Raw genomic sequence first — 22,774 nt, 5'->3', positions numbered from 1 at the left:
TTAAGGGGATTAATTGGTTAGACTGACTTGAAAAGATTTTCATACTAAAAAAATGTTGTGCACTGCGCAAAGCCTTTGGATGGGCAGTATAGAAATGTAATAAATAAATAAATAAATAAATCATCCCCAATTAATCAGAAAACTATTTCTAACACAAGTCTTTATAATCTGCAGAAGGCAGACACCAAAACAGAAGTTCACACAGGACGAGACGTGGACATGCCTCTTGGGAGATGGTCTGTGGTGGCATCACATGTGTAAGCTAACGATGCAAACCCATTGCCTGAGACATGCAAAAGTATGCAAATTTAATCAATTAAACCTCACTTGATGAATCAACGAAGATTCCTCCGTTAGTAAGGTTACAGCCCTCAATATGGAGAAAACTGCCTCGCCTTTGGAGAAGGAGATGAGAGAGTCTGCACTACCTTCTGGGAATGCAGCTGGGTCATCCTGGGTCTCATTTCTGAACTCTGAATTAATCGGCTTGCCAAGAGGCTCCTGCTGTTCCGAACCTGCTTTGGAGCCCATTGACAAGAAAGGGTCAATTGTGACCGGTCATTCTTAAAAGTGATTTCTCTTACAGAATAGATGGGGGGAAATGTTATGGTTGGTACTGGGGAAAAGGCTACACAATTCCCCAGGAAAGAAAGATCTGCAAGCCGCAAGTTAGACCCCTGGTGGTTCCTGCTCAGCCTTTCCCAGAAAGTCCTCAGGCTGGCTTGTTCTACTTGGATTGGGCTTTGTTCCCAAAGACACTCCAGTGCAAATCAGCAATGTCAGAATCAGCCCCAGAAACCTGTAGGCAATACATTACTTTCCCCCAAGAGAGCAGCGGGGGGGCGGGGGGGGGGGTAGACTTTCCTTGCTAGTCTATGGGAGGAGAGTAGCAAGCATGACTTGTCCGCTGCCTCCCTCGAGGAGGGTCTCTGTCTGGACACCTGTCCAAAAGTGGGACCTTCCTGCGTTCTGCTCAAAGGAGCTCTTGTGAGCTCAGCTCTGGGGAGGAGGACACCCCTCCCTCCCTGCCCCAGAGAGCATCGTCAAAGGGGCAAGGGAGTGAGAGCAGCAGCAGGTCCAGAGGTCAATGCCTGGGTCCAGCCCCCCCACGCCCAGGCACAGCCCTTCTCTCTCCACTTAGCTGGCCTGCCTCGCAGGGTGGGTGGGAGGTGAGAACGAGCCCAGCTCTGCCATTGCATGATGGCCATCCGGGGAGGGATGCAGACACACACACACACACACACACACACACACAGAGCTGACGCCCCCCCCCCACGCCCCCAGACACAAACAATTGCTCAGCACCAGCAGCACCTGTGTCTGGCCAACGAAGGCAGTCGGGATAATTCGAAGCCGCACATTTGCAGAACCCGACTGGCAGCATTTCGTCCTCCGGACTGCCCTCCTCGCCGGGGCGGGGGGGGGGGGCTTGAGAGGGTAGCGGGGGAGGGGGGAGTGGGCCCCCTGCCAGCTGACCGACCCCCGCGGGAGGAAAGCGGGGACGGGGAGAGAAAACTTTCCCTCCTCCCGCGTGGCGTCTCCTCCTTCCAGGGCTCTCGGGGCTCCCTCCCAGGGCGGCTGCCCCCGCCCCGCCGGGCATGCTTGGCGGCCCCCTGGCTGGCTGGCTGCGCCCATTACCTGCATGGCTGGCTTGGCGGAGCCTCCGGAGGCGGAGAGCAGGACGAGGCGGCGGCGGCTCTTGTGGCTCCCGGGTTGCCTGGCCGTGATGTAACTAACGCCGGGCACTCGGCGAGGAGCTGCAGCAGCTGCTGGGCGCCTGCCTGGCTGCTGCCTGCTGCCTGCCCCCTCCCGGGCTGGCAGCGGCGGCGGCGGCGGAGCGCTCCGGAGCACGAGGGCGCGTTAACTCCCTGCGCGCCTCAGCCTCGCCACGCGCCGCCGCGGGGGCTGCGCCCTCGTTCCCGGCGCGAGCCGCACCTGCCCGCAAGCCCCCGACCCGTCATAAGTCTCCACGGGGGGCGGGGGGGGCGCGTCTTGGGGAGGTCCGTGCAGCAGCCCCCCAGGCCAAGAAAGGTCGCCCCCCAGAAGCACTTTCTGCCCCCCACCTTCTCGAATGTTGCTTTTTCTGCCTTGCCTGTTGACAAGAAGCAGCAGCAGCAGCAGCCGCCCCGGCGGGGGGCGTCGAGGGCTTCTTTTTCCTCCCCTGAGGATGACTGCAGCTGCCCCATCCTGCAAACCTGTTTGTGAAATGGGGCGGGTTGTGTTGGCTGCTGTGCCGGCGGCATCACACCTAACCCTTTAATGTCAATTTCAGTGACTGGCATCACAATCCGTTGGTCAAGCCAAAAAGAGTCCCAGCAAGGAGCCAGCGACCGACTTTCTTCTGCCCTTCCTCCAAGGAGCTCAGGGGGGCATTCATAGTCTCCCACCCCCACGCCCATATTTTATGCACACAACAGCCCTGTGAGGTAGGCCAGGCTGAGCGAGACTGAGTGAGTCACCCTGAGCGAGGATTCGAACTTGGGTCCCCAATTGCACTTTCTTTAGGACTACAGCCGAACTGGCAGGAAGCTGAGGAGGAGCACCAGAGTTTCAGGTGCCCGCCCCATGCCTTGTCCATGGCCATCTAATCAGCCCTCCAGGTCATGTGCATGCATGTGAAAACTAGCATAAACAACACAACATGAAGAGCAGCTTGCATAGTTGGAAAGAGGAGAGCTTTAAAATGGTAGCTAAGCAACACATAAAAATACAACGTATCTATAAATAAAAATAAATAAAAATAAATAAGTGGAGGCCTGCATAAATTTGCCAGTGTGCATTTCCGTTTGCATTGCCTTCTCGAAATCCATGATCCCTCACACACATTACTCCATGTGTCCACACACGGCCTAACCACTCACTGACCATTTCATAATGCCGGCTCTATCCCATCCCACCAACATGCAACTCCACTTGTCCCTAGGACTTTTGTGCTGACCTTAAAAACAAAACTCTTGAGCAACTGGACTATACGGTGTACATAAACATCCCAGCAGCTTAGCCAACAGTGAGCAAACACTCATTTGTCAGTCTGCTGAAGACAGAGCCCTTGCAGTTGACAGCTGTGGAGGTTTCAAAGAATGCAGCCCATGTGTACCCCCCGGCCCCCGCAAAAAAACCCACAAGTTTTTGTGATGATATTTATAAAATATTATTTATCCAGGTGCTTCCACCCCACTCTTGGGGCCCTAACGAAGGCTCCCAAAGCAGCAACATACAAAATAAAATCACACAAATCATAATAACAAATACTAGATAAAACAATATTAATAACACACGCAATTGAACGAAAGAACCAGAGACAGAGTAGAACACAAACTCACAGAAACCACTAAATTAAATGCCTTGAAAAACAAAATCAGTGTTAGGTACTGGCAGAAGTCTAGCAGTCAGGCAGAGCTCACAGGGCAAGGAATTCTATAACCTGGGTGCCACAAACCAAAAGGCCCTGCCTGTCATGCATTCCCACAATTGCCACTATTTGCCTGCAAATCCGCATGTTCTGCATTTGATTTGATTCACACTCCTCTCTTTACAAAGACAATACTTGCTTGTACCCTACAAGACTATCCAAAGCTGCCTTTGACTTCCCAAGTAGATAAATAACCACAGAGAACCCAGGCCAGTGATGATCACAGGAATTTTGAGGGCTGGGTAGCTCAGTGCTCGCGCATCTGCTTTGCTTGCAGAAGGTGCCAGGTTCAATCCTTGGCAGTATCTCCAGGTATGGCTAGGAAGGACTCCTGCCTGAAACCTTGGAGACGCTGCTGCCAGTCAGTGTAGATGACAATGCTGAGCTAGATGGATCAGTGGTCTGACCGGCTACAAGGCAATTTTCAATGTTCCTAACCTTACTTCATGCTGCTTTCTCACTTGGGTAGACACATCTGCAAGCTGGGAGAGGGAGAAAGCTGAACGTCAGAGCCCTTGCTTGGAATGCAGAAAGGCCCCAGGTTCAGTTCTGGACCCTGGCAGCATCTCCAAGCCAGACGGGGAAAGATCCCTGCCTGAAACCCTGGATGCTGCAAGTCAGTGGTCTCCCATCAGTGGAGACAATCCTCAATGAGATGGCCCAAGAAAAAGCAGCTTCGTGCGTTCCTGTTCCAGGACGTGCTCTTTTTATTTCACTTGCGCTCTGTAAACAGCTCATAAATAGCTCCTTTCTCCTTCAGTCAAACAGACAATCACGCCTTGGCCCACAGAAAGCCATCAACGCCTGGCTGGTGCTGATTCTGCACTCCACCAAATTGTATCGTGTGCCCCGAGGGCATTCCGTTTGCTTTTGCCTTTCAGATCTTTTTAAAAACTCATCTCAGAGAGCGGAACCCGGTCCCACTGAGAGATCAAATGATCAAACGGCGCAACTTTTAGAAAGCGCCATCCACGCTCCCAGGGAGGATGCTGTGTCCTCCCATTAGCTCCTCTGCGTGTTTCATCTCAGCCTTCTCGTTTCTGAGCTTAGCTGCTATGATCATTTTCATGCCTGCCAGCATTTGACAGGGGAAGGGGAAGGCGGTGGTTTTAGGGGATGTGAACAGAAGGATTCCATGCTTGTTCTCAGATGTAGGGAGCCAGGATTAAGCACCCATGCACAAGCTCACATGGCTGCGCCTGAGTCCTGCAAACCCCAAGTGCTCTGGCTGGTGCCAGGCCCCACCAAAGACGTTTTGAGACGTGACATTCCTTTCATTGAAAACACACCCGGGGCAGTTCGCACGGCCAGGATACAGGCAGGAGAAGCTTCCTGCCCTAAACCAGGAGCTGAGCAGACTCCCGTTTATTTATTATTTATTTATTTTATTTATTTGACATATTTTAATACCGCCCCAAACTTACATCTCTGGGCAGTTTACAAGAAGATAACAACAAAAAACCTTAATTAAAAACAAAAACAATCAATCTAAAAACAATAAATTTAAAACACAATTTAAAATTGTTAAAACAATATTCTAAAAACAACATTAAAACAATCAAAACAATATCAGTTAGAAGCCTGGGTGAAGAGATGTGTCTTTAAAGACTTTTTAAAAAGTTGTCAGAGATGGGGAGGCTCTTATTTCACGAGGAAGCGCATTCCAAAGCCTCGGGGCAGCAACAGAGAAGGCCCATCCCTGAGTAGCCGCCAGACGAGCCGGTGGCAAATGCCAGTCGACTGCAGCTTAAAACCAAAGTTGGATGAGGAGGACGTGGTAGCAGCTGGCGAGGAGAGTAGGGAATGTGCACGAAACATGATTCGGACGCCGATTCGCGGCACACCCCCTGCCCCTTTGACCCGGAGGAGAGCAGGTCCATACTTGCTCCTCCACCACTCGCCATCCGTTCCTTAACCGCAGTGCTCCCCCCACCAGCTATCTTGGCATGCTGGTGGCACCCTCCCACATGGCCACCACGCATGTGCAGAGGTGACACATGGGGGCAGCTGAGGGAGAGCGCCACCAGCGTGCCAAGATAGCTGGGGGGGCGGGGGCGGGAGCAGCACTGCAATTAGGGAAGTGGCAGCAAGCGGCAGCAAGCGGCAGCAGAGAAGCAGATGTGGACCTGCTCTCCTGTCTCCTCCATGTTAAAGGGGCAGGGACTGTGCTGTGAATCGGCGTCCGAATCGCATTGCATGAACATCCTTAGAGGAGAGGTCCCTCCTGCCCAGCAGCTGTACCCAGCTGTTGACAGAAGTAGGATGGAAACTTCTCCAACCTGGTCATGAAAACCTAACCCCAAGGCAGCCCTTCCATGAGGTGGAAGGTAGGTTATTGGGGTGCCACCGTGCCAGCATGGCAGCAAGATACCATCCTGGTCCCTGTTTTTTAAAAAGGGGGTGCATGCATGGAGGGGCATCAGGGGCATAGGAAGCTCACTGGTCAAATACTGTTTTCAAAAGCCATTTCTGCAAGCAGCTGTCACCAAGTGGTAGTGAGTTCCACAAGATCATGATGGGTGATGTGAACAAGTATTTCCATTTCCTGACTCTACTGTCCATCCATTTTATTGGGTAACCCCAATTTCTAATATTCCAGGAAAGAGGGAGGGAGGGATTTCTCCACACCATTCATCATGTAATAAACCTCCATCCTGTCCTTCACAGCATCTTTCCCCCTAAAATGTCCTCAAACAAAACAGCCTTAAACTGTTCTCCTAAGGAAGATGCTCTTTACAAAATGGGCAAAGACTCATTTTTGCTTTCACCCTGTGGTTAGGAGAGGGAAACAGATGAAAATACTATGAATAGGCAATTCATATCTGGCAGCTTGATCACATTTATTTGGACTCTGGGATCTAATTATAATTGCAGTGCATCTCCCTCTCCCTCTCTCTCATTCTCCATCAGCCAGAAGTAGTTGTTTGATTTTGCTAGGGGAGAAAGGCGCAGATGGACATTTTGAAGAGGAGCAAATCCCCATTCAGCATCCAACTGAAGGACAAAGTTGGGCATTGAAGACAGAGGTGATGATGTGGCCCTACAGGATAGCATGTCTGCCATCACTTTGCTCTTTCCACTTTCTCCAGAAATTCTCCTGCACAATCAGCAATACTCCCACACTCAGACAGAGCACCTGCTAGAAGCTCACAGGTTTCTGGAACTGGAATCGGGGCCAGTCTGATTCATTGTGGAAAACCCAAGTGGCATTCTCTTCTTCTCATTTCCTAACATGGTACACATCCCTTGGGGAGTTCTCCTGCACAAACATCATTGTAAAGAATGGAAGCTGTGCAAGAGCACTTCTGTGCTCTTCCAGCACAGTCCGCGTGTCTGAACTGTGCTAGCTCCACCCAGCACCACATGCCACCCCTTGTCCCATACCCCTGCTTTCATAACCGACCTTTGCAAACATGGCACAGGGAGCAGAGAGTAGGGCAGGTTGCCCTCAGCCACAGCCTCCTCCTCTCTCCTTGTGCTTCTTGCAAGCTTTGCATGGAGGGAGCAGAGAGTTACTCATTGCACAGCTTACAAGGGGCAGGTCAGTCTTGAAGAGCTGCTCTGAAGGCATCAAGAGAAGGAAACCTTGTCCCAGTGATCTGGCACCTGAAGCAGCCGCCTTAACTAGCCTCATGGAAGGACCGCCCTGAGATTCTCTCTCCATCCCATAATTTGAGCACTGACCTCCTGCATCTGAGCCAGCAGGGACTGCTAGGCCCTCTGCCATCCCTCCTGCTGGGTCAACCCCACCCCTTTGTCCTGCCCAGGGGTCAGAATCTTTCTCTAAATCTGGACTTTGGGGGCAGAAGATGTGTCTTCAGAGCAGATCTGGACGCCCACATTCCCTTGCTCATAGAAATTCACTTACGATTCCAGATGTCAGACTAACTGGATAAAAGAAATGGTGTAGCATTTCTGCTTCTTATAGCGGGAGGCATGTTTTCTGAATTTCAAAGCCCCCTTCTTGCTTGTTCTTTTTCCTATGAAAATCTCTGTCCTGACAGTTTGACAGGTGCTATGCTCTCAACCGAACTATTTTTGTCTCTCTTTTCCTGCCCGGTTCTAATGCCTAATTTGTTCTCTTCTGTTATGTATTTTTGCCTGACTTGGGCTGACAGCTTTTGAATTGCTTTAACTTTGGGATGGCCACCATTCAGCATGGCATTTGGGCACACAGGACCACTGAGGACATGAGGAGTCCCATCTTGCTCAGATTACTTGCTGATCGTAGTCATGTTGTGGAACGACCCAGAACCTTCCCATGAGGCCAGAGGCTCTCCTGACCTGACCAGGGCAAAGAGAACTGTCTGAGAGTGACTCTGTTCAACATTTCACATCTGGAAACAGAGACAGATTTGTCACATCCCAAGAATCACAACCTACCACCACTGTCCTATTACAAGTGCTGAATGTTCCACTCTGCTCCTTGTATGCACGTATTTTGCAATTGCCTGTCCTCCATCAATTTCAAAGCCAAGGGTTTGTTATTTGGGCTAAAGGAGATAAATTAGAAAATCACAATTAGCTGATTCTCACAAGTGAAAAGCAGGTCAGAGAAGCATTCTCCCTAACTTTGGGAGCTATGTGTGTGCACTCCTGATTTTCAGCCATGTGCTTGCAAAAACCTAGGTAGGAAAGGGGGGCATGATCTTGTGGGGGCCAAGTGCTGAGTCAGACAGGGTGATCTACCCACCACTTGTACCCAGCGTATTCTCAAGGGTGGAGGAAAGGTCATCTGACCTGGCTCTCACCTCCCACATGAGCACTTCCCTCTCTTCCTACCTCAGTTTTTGCAAGCATACAACTGAAAACCAGGAGCACACAGTTCCTGAAGCAGAGTAGGTAGGATGCTTCTCTGACCCACTTTCCGCTCGTGAGAACTGATCTGGCCCCATGGACCAATACATTTTTGCACCTGTAACATGCATGTGCTTGAGAGAGACAAGGTACCTCACTCCTCTTACACTGCTATGTAAGTGGGGAGGGAGCGGGACCCTGAAGGCTGACAGCTTTAGCAAACTGTAGCAAGGGATGCTCAAGGAGAGAGGAAAAATAGGAATGAGATGCAGGCAGTCTTTTACCAAGGACCAACTGCAGAAGGCAGGAACACTTCTTGCCAGACACAGCCTGCATTGGGACACGTGCTGGGTGGATCTTCCTAAATGAGGAAGCCAGGCCAAGATGTCCAGCTGAGCGAAAGATGGAAGCACAAGTCTTTCTTATACACACATACACACAATCACTTAACTATGTTTCAGTCTGATTCACACATGCAAGATGATCTCTGGATGGCTGCAACCTGCTTCAGACATCACATGGTACATCTGTATAAGTGTCTGTACACATGTGCATGTTTGTGTGAATAACTGCACATACATTCATTTTCAGAGTGAACCTGGTATAGGCCCCCCTGAAATGCAGGATACAGATAGGAAGTGTACCATTCTACAGGCACTGAACATAGTGCAGACAACTGTGCATGGTCTGAACGTGTGTTAAACACAATGTGTGAACAGGGCTCGCACAATCAAGTGATGACGTGCATGTGTGAATGGACCATGGCACACCACCACAGATACAACTTTTTCATATCTCCTTAAACAAAAAGCTTCCAGGTGTCTATTCACACATTCAGCTGTCAGTTATAAGAATAGAGAAACCAAGCAATAGGCATGTATGTGTGAACCAGCAATGACCAGCACTCTTACTCCATTGGAAATAACTGCATGTCAAAGGACATGAATGTTTTATGTACAGAACTCTCTGTGATGCATATTCCTGCAGTTTGTTTACAGATACCACTGGAATTAAGAAGAAAACCCAGAATATTCTGGTGAATATTGTAACATCTTCCCTTTCACATTTTGATCAGCAAATTCAGGTCAGAAACCCGCAATGGTTTCTGGTAGCCTGAGAATATGTAAGCATGTCTTCTTATAAGCTCGCAATAAGCTGTGCTTACAAGAAGACATACTTACATATTCTCAGGCTACCAGAACTGTCAGAATGTATTGACCTCTCTATGCCAAACCATCCACATTCCCATGCATGAAACACTTGTGTGAGAAATCCATTATTTCTGCAGCTTTTAAGACCACAAAACCCATGACACTGTGTGACTACAAGCAAAACACACATACTCCCCAGAGCACAAACTGGCCCAGCTGAAATTCAAGCAGGCCATCGATTTCCCCCAGAAATCTTCGCTCCATTGAGGCTTTTTATGCAAATCCACCTGCGAGTTTGACTGGTCGGCACATTCAACTCACCATGTCTTCAAACATCTCTCAGTGAGAAACCGGTGGATAGTTTGCTCAAGCAGCCTGTGGATGAGGAGACCTCCTCCTCCTTCCTTGCTTGCTTCCCTCAGCCAGTCTACAAAATCCAGAGTGCGCCTGGTCTTGCTTGGGACGTCGAAGATATTCCCTGGTGGCGGATGCTCTCCCTGGGCCTGATGAGTTTAGAGAGGTGACGCTGGAGTTAAGGAGAGGCTGCCAAGTGCCTTTGTCCTCGTGGAAACATCCTTGACAAAAGAAAACATCCCTATGCCAAGTTTACCTTTTGAACCATTATTCCTTCTCCGTGGCAGGCAAGATGCCAGCCTACGGCTGCTAGTTTCCATAACAACCGAACCCACAGCGTCCCCCTCCTCTCAGTCGCTCTGGCTTTTGTTTCGCTCTCGTCATGGAACCCGTTCGCTTCACATCTGAACCCCACCGCCACCCCTCCTTTCTAGCCGAGGGGGGGCTTAAAGGGGACACTCCTCATGAAAGATGGATCCAGGCACGGCAATCCCTGGACGCTGCCACCACAGCAGCATGGGGCAGAACCTGGCTCCCCTGGCTTGTGTTTCCGGAGATCCTGACAGGAAAACCGGTCCTGCCAGAAAGCCTGGGACGCTGAGTCGCATTTTCTGAGAAAATCTGTGGCGTGAAGGTTTCAGGAAACAGCAAGCGTCAGTAGAGTGCTGGTGTTTGAATGGTTTGAATGGAGGAATCTTGAGGTTCTTCCGTGAGAAAAGCAGTAATGGTGGACACCAGGGCGGCCTTGACATGAGGCAAGGCGAGGCCTTTGCTTCAGGCAGCAGATTGTTGAGGAGGAAAGACGCCCTCCTGTCCCTGCCTTCAAAGAGGGGAAGAGGGGGAGCATTTGGCCTTCAGGGGCACAGAGGTCTTGAGTGGCCACTGGTGGATATACTTCACCCAAAGACAGATTGCCCACCACTTTTGATGTTCCCGTGGAACATGTAGCCTCAGGGGAAGTGATGGGGGTGGCTGGGGCAGGCTAACTTCAGGCTACTGGGAGCCACTTTTTCCCTAACTGGATCTTCAAGGTCCACCAGCTGAAGCCAGGTGCAAAATGGCGCCTCGGGGGAAAGGGATCTATTGAGGGCTGGTTCGTAGCATATGACCAAGCCTGGTCGCCCGCTGTGTGGTATAACTACGCTTTTTGTTACCACTATTCAGCCTTATTTATTTATTTATCTATCTGACTTGTATACCTCCCAAACTTTCGTCTCTGGGTGGTTAACAATAACATAAAAACAATTAAAACAAATATAGAAGGTTAAAACAGTTTAACAATTTAAAAAACAGTATAAAATTAAAACCTACAAATTAAAAAAGCTGAAAAAGCTTGGGTGAAGAGGCGGGTCTTCAGATGTTTTTTTAAAAATAGTCAGGGATGGGGAGCATCGCATCTCAGCAGGGAGCGCATTCCACAATCTCAGGGCAGCAATCAAGAAGGCCCGTGTCTCCGTGTGGCCACCAGACAAGTTGGCGGTCACTGGAGACGGACCTCCTGGACCTCAATTTAAGATTTCTTTACTTAATGAGCTGAGCTTCAGTGCGGGGGTGGGTGGGGGGGGCGCATTTAAAAATCGTGTCTCTGGGCCCACTCCAATCTTGCTACGCCGAGCTAAATAGACCAATAGTCTGACTCAGTATATGGCAGCTTCCTATGTTCCAGTTCCTACTTGACCTGTAGTCTGCTTGGCTCACTTTGTCAAGCTATCTTTTCTGTGCATATCTTCTTTATTGCCAACTTTCTAATCATGGCACAATTGTAGAATGGTGAAGGGTGGTGTGATCTGTGAGGGTCATATGTGGACGGTATTGCTTGCTGGCAGAGTGGGATGTACATTTAAAAAATAAAATAAAATCGCGGCACATCGTAGCTGGGCAAAATGTTCCCTGTCATTCTCCCCCAGAGGCATATGACATGTGGGCCCTCCTCCTGAGCGCCACCCATCTTATGGGATTATTCCAAGACTCGGCAGCCCTAAAGTGCAGGGGAAACTTTGACGGGAAGAGGAATGTAACCCAAATCCCTGAAGCTGTTTTGAGAGCGGGTTCAGAGATCTGAGCCCCAAATCTGACATCTTGGGTCTTACCCAGAGCTATGCTCTTAGGCTGGTTGGCACACTAGAATCAAGCCAATAAACTTCAAACAAACATATAACTTTTGTAGAACTTCAAACAAACATATATAGCAGAGGCAGATCCGTGCACTCTCAACAGCAAGCAGGAGACAGCCTCATCTCTATTAATGCTCTCCTGCTAACATGCTGTGGCACCCATTTCTTACTGACATCAAAGACCCCATTAGAATAAACACAGTTGCTGGCGCATCCCATCAGAGGCAGTGGAGGTACTCTTCTTCTTCTCCATCTGGAAGCACCTAGTCTCTGGTGAGACTGCTCTTGCTTTTCTGTCAAGACCTCTTGTGCCTCAAGTCTTTCATGTCAGGATCTTGTAGGGGTAGCAGAAAAGGCAGCACTCAGCACCCCTGGTTTGTGTTTAGGGCTGGCTTCCTTCTAGACAAGCTAATCTGCAGGGTAGGCATGGCAGCCAGTGGGCTGTAGTGCGTAGAGTGTTGCACTCGGACCAGGGAGACCTGAGTTCAAATCCACAGAACTCACTGGGTGACTTTGGGCCGGTCACTTTTCTCTCAGTCTAACCTACTTCACAGGGTTGTTATGAAGATCCTTGGAGGAAGAGCAGGCTATAAAAGCGATAGATAGATAGATAGATAGATAGATAGATAGATAGATAGATAGATAGATAGATAGAAACTGGATTCAGCCGAGTTCCTGAAATGGAGGAGCACTGCTAGAAAGAAAAGAGAGAGACTCCCTGCCTTGTATTTCCAATGTTCTTTTGTATTTTGGGGATGGTTCTAGAGTTGCAGCCTCCAATTCTGGAAACACACACACACACGGATGTTTTCCTGCCAGAGAAGCCTCTTCTGTCCAGGATTTGTTTGGAGGCAGCTAGTAAGTCACTGACTACTTATCCATGGGTTCATCATCTCTCCATAGGGGATGGGGCTGTAACTCAGTGGTGGGATCTCTGCTTTGCTTGCAGAAGGTTCAGTCCCTGATGGCTTCTCCAAGTAAGTCTGGGCAAGAGCCCTCTCAGCCTGAAACCTGGGAGAGCCGCTACCACTCGAGAGCAGATGAAATGGAGCTATGCGGACCAATGGTCTGACTCAGTAAAGGGTGCACTTCATCTTCCTGAATCCTAACCCTGCTGCTTTCTCAAGTATCTGCCCTGGGACCAGAGAGAAGCATGTGCCACCTGTGCCTGTAACAGCAACCCCCACCCTGCCCAGCAGCTAAATCCAACTTAATCCCTCCCAGTCAGATTAGAAAGTGAATGTGCGGGGCTTAATCCTCGACTCCACCTCAAAGCACCATCTCTACTCCCTTTTGGGGCTTCCTCCTGCTTTGGTCTCTCACATTTTGCAGCTGCCGGGCATGTGACAATCAAGCTCTCCTTGGTCCTTTTGGCAAACTGTGCCATGCAATCATCCTTCGGCTCATCTTCACCATCACATTTGCTATTTCTTACATGCCGAAGGAACAACTCAATGGACATTGTTAATTTTCACAATGACAAGTCCCTGCCTCCTAAATAGACAGAAGAGGAAGTGGAGGGATGAGGAAAGCAGGCAAGGGACGGAAAGACAACGGGAGGCAGAGTGGCGCTGAGCCAAAATGACAGCAAATTAGGGAAGCCTACGTCCAAATGTGTCTTGAGAGGCTTCTTAAAGGGCAGGAAGGACTGAATTGCACCAAAGTCTGGAGGGAGTGAATTCTGAAGACATGATGCTGCCAAGGAAAAGGGACAAAGACAAGGACAGCCGGTGTAATCCTGGGACTAGCAAAGACATTGTTTTCTGAAGAATGTTCAGCTCTGGGAAGAGACTAAAGAGAAGTTGAAGAAGATTAAAAGGAGCAATGGAATATAAGCATTTAAGACCGAGTAGCAGAGTTTTAAATTGGATGCAGTAAGGGAAAGGAAGCCAGTGCAAAGAAAAAGAAGAAGAGGAGAAACATGGTCATATTTGCAGGCAAGAAAAACAAGAGGAGCTGCAAAATAAGGACTCGATAAGCAGGTTTAGAAGAAAGGGTGACCTAAGGCATGCTACAATAATCAAGTCAAGACCAAATAAGAGAGCAAGCAAGAGTTTCAGTAGCATCTTTAGAACTACTAAATTTTAGAACACATTTTATAGATACTAATGTTAATAACGATATGACTTAGGACCAGAAAAGGGCACGGTCTTAATTCACCCCGGGCTGATTACAGGCAGTTGCCAGGACCCACCCCTGACATCTGCACTCTGATGCCCCAGGAGAGGATTGGTTACAGCCACAACCTGGCTGGCACATTTGTGTCCCACACCACCATGATGGGGACAGTTTGTAGGGAAACACCATGGCAGCGGCCAGCCAGTAGCCATCAAGAGGCACTCTGGAGGCAAAGTAAACACAGAAACGAAAGACTTAAGTATTTAAATATATATATATGATTAAAGACCCACTGCCTCTGCCGCCACCAAGGTAAGCCCCTCTCCATGTACGTTGGGAGGGGGCACCAGAGGGCACTTTTCCAAGAGGCTGCCCTCGACTGTATCCAGTCTTGTGTTCTTCTCCTCACTATCAATGCCACTGTCCTTTTGGGGAGAACATTTGGACCCATTCCAATCAGCTGCTACTTTGGGGTGGGTCAGTGGTAGCTCATTTCAGAGGTATCTGGTGAAATGTCTGCTTGCTCAGGCACCTTCTCAGTGCCTTTGGTCAGCCTCAGAAAGGACAACTCGGGGACCCAGGCATGGGGTTCAACAGCTGTCCTCTCAGCTCACGTCAGAGACTGAAGGGGGAGCCTTTGCAGCCACCAGGCTTGAGCTGAAAAGTCAAGCTTAGGTCTACAAAACAAACATCTCTGCATGAATTGGACACAGAGGGGAAGAGAGTAACGCACACTGCCCCGAGGTCTCCATTTGCATCTCATCCCACGAGTGCCCCTGATCGTAAGAGGATCAGATGGCTCTATTTTTATCCCCAGAATAAACAACGGCTTATTTCATAGCAGAGGTCTTCGCATTTCACACCTCATTGTCCAACGCAGACATTTCAGGCCATGCAATATTTATTAAAGGGCGAAAATAGAGCATCTCGCAAAGACTGTGTGACATGCATGGAAAAATAAATGCAGCCATCATCATGTATTAACTTGCCTTCTACAAATAAATTTATTTTCTTAAAGGGGAAAAAATGTATACAAGATGAGAGAGATGGCATAGGATCAGAGCAGGTCTTGCCGTAGTAAGCATGAATGGTTCCCTTTGCTAGCAGGGTCTGCCCTGGTTTCAATTTGAATGGGAGACTACATGTGTGAGCACTGTCAGATATTCCTCTTAGGGGACGGGGCTGTAGTTCAGTGGAAGAGCATCTCATGCTTGCATGCAGAAGGCTCCAGATTCACTCACTGGCAGCATCTCCAGGTAGGGCTGAGAAAGACTCCTGCCTGGAACCTGGGGGAGCTGCTTCCAGTCAGTGTAGGCAATACTGAGCTAGATGACCAAGGGTCTGACTCAGTAGAAGGCAACTTTCTACCTTCCTGTGGTACAGTGGTTAGAATAGTTCAATCAAGCCAGAACCGAGGAGTCCCAGGCTCAAATCCAAATTCTACCATGAACCTCACTGGGTGACCTTGGGTGGGTCACTTCTTTCAGCTTCACCTATCTATTAACCTTTCCCTGTACAGGGGGAAATGTTGATCCGTTTAAGGTAGGAGGAGGATTTGGGGGTGGCTGAGGGTTGGAGGACAGAACAAAATAGCAGCAAATAAGGGCAGGGGGGGTGGGGGGAGGAAAACAGTGATCTGCTAAAATAGGGTTGTTGGAGAGTGAATAATGAACTTTCCGCACAAAAAGCACTCCTGACATTATTAACAGTAATAACCCATTTGTCAAAAGTAATGAGCAGAATTCAGGCAAACCATTCCAGGGGAGGAAAAACATTTTCATTTGGGCTGCCATTATCCGGCTTCACCAGGAGAGTTATTTATAAATTTTGTGTAATTTCTTTTAGTGTCTTTTTCAAAACTCTTATGGGGGGGGGGGCTGGGACAAAAACGCTGTTAGCTGTCTTGAGCTTAATGGCTTTTGAGGCCCCTTTAGAGCATATTTTTCCAGGTATCAAAAGACCACCTCTCGATAACCCCTCGCCGGATTACAACGCACTGCACGGAAACCTTTGACAGATTATAGCTTTTGCCAGATTTAATCGTGCTAGAGAAAAAACACCCTGCCAGAAGGTAGCTAAATATGATTCTGTTCAGCTGGCTTAAGAAAAAAAAATACATTTAGCACAGTCCCGGGCCTACTGTGAGGGTCAAACTAGAGAGGATGAGAAACGTTTTCATATTTCTGTCTTTTCACTTAGAAGCAAAAACAGAGCAGCTAGAAGGGGCTTGATTTGAATCAGGGAGACACAAACACACACACACACACACCCCTGCTCTGTCATGAGGTGGAAGCTGCTACATGAGCCCATATGTTTTACTGCTACTAAATACTACTAATATTTATATACCACTGTTTAACAGAAGTCCTCTGTGTTCCTCCGAGGGCAAGCTTGTTGCGGGTGTGTGTGTGTGTGTGTGTGTAAGGAAAAGAGCATGAGGGGTAAGCTCATCTCCCTCCTCCTTCAACAGCTGCCCCCAGCAATATCCACTACCTGAGGCAGCCGCCTTACTAGTCCTCATCAGCAGGTTGGGATTGGGGAGGAGAGCTGGTCTTGCATGAATTATCTTCTTTGCTAAGCAAGGTCCGCCCTGGTTTGCATTTGAATGGGGGAGACCACGAGGCTATTCCCACAATCACTGGAAAGCGGGCCAAGGGAGCTTAGCCACCTTTCCAGGGAGCTTAGCCACCTTTCCCGATGCTCCCAAGGCGGCTAGCCCACCTAATCCCCCCCCCCTTAAATGAGGTTAATGGAGCCAGTGCTCAGTTATCCTCATTTTTTTGCTCGTGTGTCACCACAGCACGTGGCGACACACAAGTAGACCCCAGACCGGGCTCGGTTGTCTCTTCAGGATGCCCTGCGCACTCGCAGAGTGGGCAGAGCACCTGCAGGCTTGCATGCAGAAGGTTCCAAGTTCCCTCACTGGCGGCATCTCCAAGATGGAGCCGAGAGAGACTCCTGCCTGCAACCTGGGAGAAGCCGCTGCCAGTCTGGGTAGACAGTACTGAGCTAGATGGACCCAGGGCCTGACTCGGTCGAAGGCAGCTTCTACATGAATCCTAACCCTCCTCTCTGCAGACCCTTGGCTCCGCTAAAGCAGCAGAGGACTGGCATTGCTGGGAGCCAGACAGCGGCCACCATCACCCATGGAAGCCTGCCAGGGCCAGCCCAACAGCTCTACCCAGGTTGGTCCTGATCTCAGCCTCCCCTGCTCTGTGCGGTGGATCTAGGCCCTGGAAGTTTTCCACACCCGGAATGGAGTGGGAGTGTTCACATATTGGGCAGATTTACCCTGAAGTCCCTGTGAGCTATCGGGGAGCACTTCACACACGATTTGGGTTTTTCACTGCTCGTCGGGGTTCAACCTGATTTATATCTGGGATTGTAGTGATCAGTCTTCCCTTCCTCTAAAGAGTTAACAGGAACTGAACCCTTTTCTTGACTGACAGGCTGGTGAACTCCAGGGCTCACCCAATCAGTTCAACAGGTGGGTGGGACATGAGAGCTGCAGTGGGGAATTATGGGAACAAGAAAGGGAATCTTGGCAGAAAGTGTGGACTAGCATGAGGTCGACTGCTTCATGGTGGAGGCTGCAGGATAATTTTTTAGGGTGAGAGATCGGCAGGAGGCTTGATTCTCATGAGGAGTTTGGTGAGTTCAAGGACAAGAAGCAAGGATTTTGGCCTTGGGGATTTAAGCTAGGAAACAGTTTATTTAGTCAGACCATGCATCAAGAATTTATTTTGCTTTTGTATGTGTGCTAGTGATGTGCGGTTCGGTCCGGATCCGGCGGTTCGATCCGGGACCGAATCGGGCCCTTCTGGGACCGATCCGGACCGAATCCGAGTCGGTTCAGCTCCGAACCGGCTCGGGTTTCCCGAACCGGTTCGGGAGTTCAATTGAGTCTCTGGAGTCAGTGGAGTGTCCCTTTAAAGTTTGAAGTGTGTCCTCCATTTTGTGGCTCATTCCTGAAACTTTTGCTCCTAGCATCCATTTTGTGATGCTATTTTCAGGCATTGTATTGGCTGCGCTATTGATCCTTTGATTGGCCAGAATGAGTCCTTTGGTCTGGTAGGCTGCTTGGCTGTTGCACTGTTGAGAGCTGGCACCCTGTTGGCCGTGGGGGGAGTGCAAAGGTGGGGGCTCCCAAAGGAGGGAATTTCAAACCTATATAAACCCAAGCCTCTTCTCTGGAAACTTCTCTTGGCTGCAGTTGTGGGATCATCTCTGAGACCTTGCTTGCTCTTTTGCTGCTGGTGTCTGCTGTGAGTCCCTGCTGACTGTGTGTCACATTAGTGTTTGTCTGTCTCTCTGCTCTCTCTGTGTGTTGTTGTGTGCCACCTTGTCCATCTGCCCTCTGTCTGTCTCTGTCCAAACCTCTTTAATACTTTCCCCTCAACTTTTTCCAACTTTTCCTGTTGTGTTTTCTGTTCTCTTCACCCTTTCTCTCTCAACCCTTCTCCCAAGGTTTTGGCTTTCCCTCCTCCCCCCCACCCCCATCTTCTGCATTGCTTTCCTGTTTTTGTGCCTTGCCTGACTTTTGTTCCACTTTTTGAGTTTCATTCAATTATTGCTTCTGTGTAAATTTATATATTTGCTGATTTTGGTTTTTAATTAATAACTTCTGCTATTGTTATTGCTGGCTGCCTGTCTGAGTTGTGTTTCTGAGGATTTAGTTTATATTATTGCTGCAATTTGATTCCTTGTGTTCTGATTTTGATTGTTAATTTGTTCCCCTCTGGCCCTGCTCCTAGCTTCCCCCCCCTCCCTCCCACCCAGATAAGATTGTTTCCCTCCTGTGCTGCTGCCTGTTGAGCCTTGCATTCTTTGGATTTCTTTGTGGAATTAGGTTCTGGTTTTGGTTTTGCTCCCTGTGTGTGTCCCACCCACTCCCCCAGTCCCTCCCCCTGGTAGTTGTTACCCCCCCCCCCCCGCCCTGAGACTTTCTGGCTGCCCTTTGGTTTCCTTTTTTTAACTTTGTGTATAGATTGTTTTGATTCAAATTTGATTGTTCCCCTGTGTGGTCCTGCTCCTAGCTTACCCCCTCCTTCCCCTCCAGAAACCCACTCCCCCCACTGCCGCCTCCTCCTCCTCCACTCCTGCCCTGCCTGCCCCCTCCCACCCAGACTGAGTGTTGTTCCCCATCCTCCCTGGTGCTGCTGCTGCTGCCTGTTGAGTCCTGTCTTAGTTACTTTGGTTTTTTGTGTGAAATCAATTAGCTTCTTTTGGTTCTGGTTTTGCTGTGTGTGTGTCCCATTCCTCCCTGCTGGTTGTTGTTGGTTCCTCTCCCCCCCCCACCCAGACTTTCTGCCCATTGTTCCCAGGTGTTTGTTTTTTTGGGGACTTTTTTCATATTGTTTGGTTTGCTTTGATTGATTCATTGATTGTTCCCCTCTCTGTGTGGCCCTCTGCTCCCAGCTTCCCCCCTCCCTCCCCTCCAGAAACCCACTCCCCCCACTGCCACCTCCTCCTCCTCCACTCCTGCCCTGCCTGCCCCCTCCCACCCAGATTCATCCCCCTTGACGCATACTAATCCCCCCAAAACACACCCTGCCCTCTGGTCTCTCCCCCTCTTGCCCCCGACTCCCTGCTACATACCCCAGACCCCCTGAAACACACTCCACCCCCCAAACACCCTCTGTTGGTCTCTCCCCCTCTTGCCCCCCTGACTCCCCGCTACATACCCCAGACCCCCTGAAACACACTCCACCTCCCAAACACCCTCTGATCTCTCCCCCTCTTGCCCCCCGACTCCCCGCTACATACCCCAGACCCCCTGAAACACACTCCACCCCCCAAACACCCTCTGTTGGTCTCTCCCCCTCTTGCCCCCCGACTCCCCGCTACATACCCCAGACCCCCTGAAACACACTCCACCTCCCAAACACCCTCTGTTGGTCTCTCCCCCTCTTGCCCCCCGACTCCCCGCTACATACCCCAGACCCCCTGAAACACACTCCACCCCCCAAACACCCTCTGTTGGTCTCTCCCCCTCTTGGGACCGTCACCGCTGCTGCTGCTGTCCTCCTTCCACACCCGAATCCCCCTCCCTGCTGCTACATTACAGCTCCTCCTCTCTTCTTCCTCTCTCTCTCTCTTTCTCTCTCCTCATCCCTTCACTTCTTCTTCCTCCCACAGCTGCAGCCACACAGTATCCTACCTCCGACCTCACCTGGAGGTCCCCGCCATCGGTTATTTTTCTTTTGAAAGTTGTTTTATTTCATTTGTCTCTGCTTGGGGGTGAGTTGAGCAACAACACATAAATAGTGTGGTCTCCTCACTTCTGCCCCTCCATCGTTGAACTACCCCGGTTGCCTGTGCCTCGTGCGGCCGCCCTGTTGTGTCCCAGCCCAGGGGGTTGGCTGTTGGCGGCGCATCCGTGACCAGCAGTGAGCGGCAGGAGAAGGACCGGAAGAAGAGGGGTTAGTGCGTGTGCAATTGTGCACCTTTTGTTGCCCCCTTTCTCTCCCTAGCTGGCGGTTTTAAATAGGGACACCCCTATCTTGAAATGCATTTGGGTGTGGGGAGGAAGGAGAGGAGATGTACCGTTGTAACTTGTGTCTTCATGCCCAATAAAGAAATTGCTGCTGCTGTGTGTTGCGTTGCATTGCATGCGTCTTGCAGGTGGTTTTTGAACAGGTGCCTTCTTCCAGAGTGCTTCCTTGCCTCTGGGGCAGTCTGAGTGGGGTCAGGGGATCGGATGCTGCCACTACATGCTGGGCCAATGCCATGCCAGAGTGCTTCCTTGCCTCTGGGGCAGTCTGAGTGGGGTCAGGGGATCGGATGCTGCCACTACATGCTGGGCCAATGCCATGCCAGAGTGCTTCCTTGCCTCTGGGGCAGTCTGAGTGGGGTCAGGGGATCGGATGCTGCCACTACATGCTGGGCCAATGCCATGCCAGAGTGCTTCCTTGCCTCTGGGGCAGTCTGAGTGGGGTCCTGGGTTCTGATGCTGCCACTACATGCTGGGCCAATACACACATATGATGATGATGTTCAATCCATGATGCTGCCATCAAGTGTTTGCTGCTGCTTGCTTGCCATGGCATTGGGCGGGCAGAGTCACAGAGTGGGTGGGTTCAACCTCTGTTTAGGTGTGACTGGGTTCTGGTTTTGGTTGTGTGCAATTTAGAGTCACTAAATAGGCTGCATTGAGTTTGATGCTCCCCCCACAGGAGCATTACTTGAGAACCACCCCCCAGAACCCACACTTTGTGCTCCAGTTCACTAAATAAGGCTTTCCTCCTTTGATCTGCAGGTTCCCAAGCGTTGACTGCGTCCCTCCCCCACCCCCGGTAGGTGCTGTGCCCTCCCCCCATCCACTCTCCCCCCCAAAAAAGTTAAAAACTTGCCACCCACACCACAACTACTCCACCCACCTGCCCGTGCCACCCACACCAGGGGTCCACCCTTTAACCCCCTATTTTTTAAAAAAACCCTCCCAGACCCATCTCCCCAATTGGCTTGGTTGACTCCCGAGTCCCAAATTCTAAAAGGACACCCTCCCCCTCACTTCAATTGGCTTCCCCCCCCATCAAAAAGTCTTCCTTTCCCCCCAATTGGCTTCCTTTTTTAAAAACAAACTCCCCCCCCCGCCGTCTCCAAATCAGCTGCCTTTTTTTTGGCCCCTAAGCCCCTCCAAATTATTTTTTTGACCCTGTCTCTGGCCTTCCTCCTAAAGTCTCCCTCCTTCTGACCTAGCAGCATGTCTGAGCGCCGTGTGGCGGGCAGGGCTCGCTCAAGGCTGGCAGGCAGAGGTGGGAGAGGCCAGGTGCGGGGTGCGCCTGCGGCACGGGGAGGGAGAGGACGCGGGGAGCCTGAGGACACCCCAGTTCTCCCCATTGGAGAATTCTTTGCTCCAGCCCCATCTTTGGTGCACAGGATTCAGTTCCCCACGCCTGCTGCCGCCAATCGTGGCAGAGGCAGAGGCACCGTTAGGGCTGTGGCGGGTCCCTCCTCGCCGGCGGCACCAGGTGCTGCTGAGCTACCGCCAGTTGTTGAGGTGGAGGAGACTGTGGAGTTGGAAGAGCAGGTAGAGGGCGGTGAGGACCGTGCGGCTGGCAGCGATGCAGCCAGGTTCTCCCTCCCTCTGGGGCCCCTTCCCCCTATCCTTTCGCCGCTCAGTGGGCCCCCCCTCGTGAAGCCCGACACTCTGGTGGAGAGCGGTCTGGCGAGGTGGTGGAGGAGAGGCCTGCCTCTCCGATGCCAGTTCAGCCGGGCCCTTCCTCCACTGTGGAGGGCGGAAGGGGCGGGTTGGGTGGCAGCAGTGGGCAGGCAGCGGCGGCCGCCCCCCCCAGGACTGCAGCCACCCTGCGAGAAACGGCCTAGGACGGCGCCCAGGGCGCAGGAGGCCAAGGGCAGTGGTGCATGGGTGCATTTTGAGGTCCCTCAAGATGACCCATTCCACGCCCGCTGTGTCCACTGCAGGATGCTTGTCAGCCGTGGAAGGGACCCTGCGCACCTGGGTACGACGCCTATGTGGAGACACATAGAGCGTCACCACCCAGGTCTCAGGGGACAGGCTGGCAGCGCTAGTGCGCCTTGTGCATCTGCCACTAGGGCGGGCAGCGGCAGTGTGCCAGCCAGCAGGCAGGCTACACTGCCCGTCCAGCGGTGGACACAGTCCTCGGGCAGCCAGCGTATTGTTCGCGTGGACCATCATCACCTCACCCGCCTCATAGGGGAGATGATTTCCACCGATGACCAGCCGTTTCAGGTGGTCGAGAACAACGGCTTCCGCCGGATTCTCCAATACCTGGCTCCCGAATACGTCATCCCCTCAAGGACCACGTTCAGCCGGAACGTGGTCCCCTCCCTGTACCGCCGGT

The 22,774-nt window shown here is 50.9% G+C and overlaps 1 protein-coding gene across 2 annotated transcripts in view; it reads right to left on the bottom strand.

The window, feature by feature from the left end:
- Nucleotides 1-10,111, bottom strand: part of KCNIP3 (potassium voltage-gated channel interacting protein 3) — a 94,429-nt gene extending 84,318 nt beyond the window's left edge. Inside the window, exon 1 of one of the 2 annotated variants that reach the window (XM_053270173.1) lies at nucleotides 9,682-10,111. In XM_053270173.1, the coding sequence (XP_053126148.1) occupies nucleotides 9,682-9,696 (15 nt within the window). In that variant the 5' untranslated portion in view covers nucleotides 9,697-10,111. Of the gene's footprint in view, nucleotides 1-1,638; nucleotides 1,946-9,681 lie in introns of those variants that run through there. The other variant, XM_053270174.1, reaches the window with a different exon arrangement.
- Between the last annotated feature and the right edge of the window lie 12,663 nt (nucleotides 10,112-22,774).

This window comes from Hemicordylus capensis, chromosome 8 (assembly GCF_027244095.1).
Source record: "Hemicordylus capensis ecotype Gifberg chromosome 8, rHemCap1.1.pri, whole genome shotgun sequence".
Lineage (NCBI taxonomy): Eukaryota > Metazoa > Chordata > Lepidosauria > Squamata > Cordylidae > Hemicordylus > Hemicordylus capensis.
The sequence above is the reverse complement of the archived record's forward strand: the minus strand, read 5'-3'. Positions and strand labels throughout refer to the sequence as shown.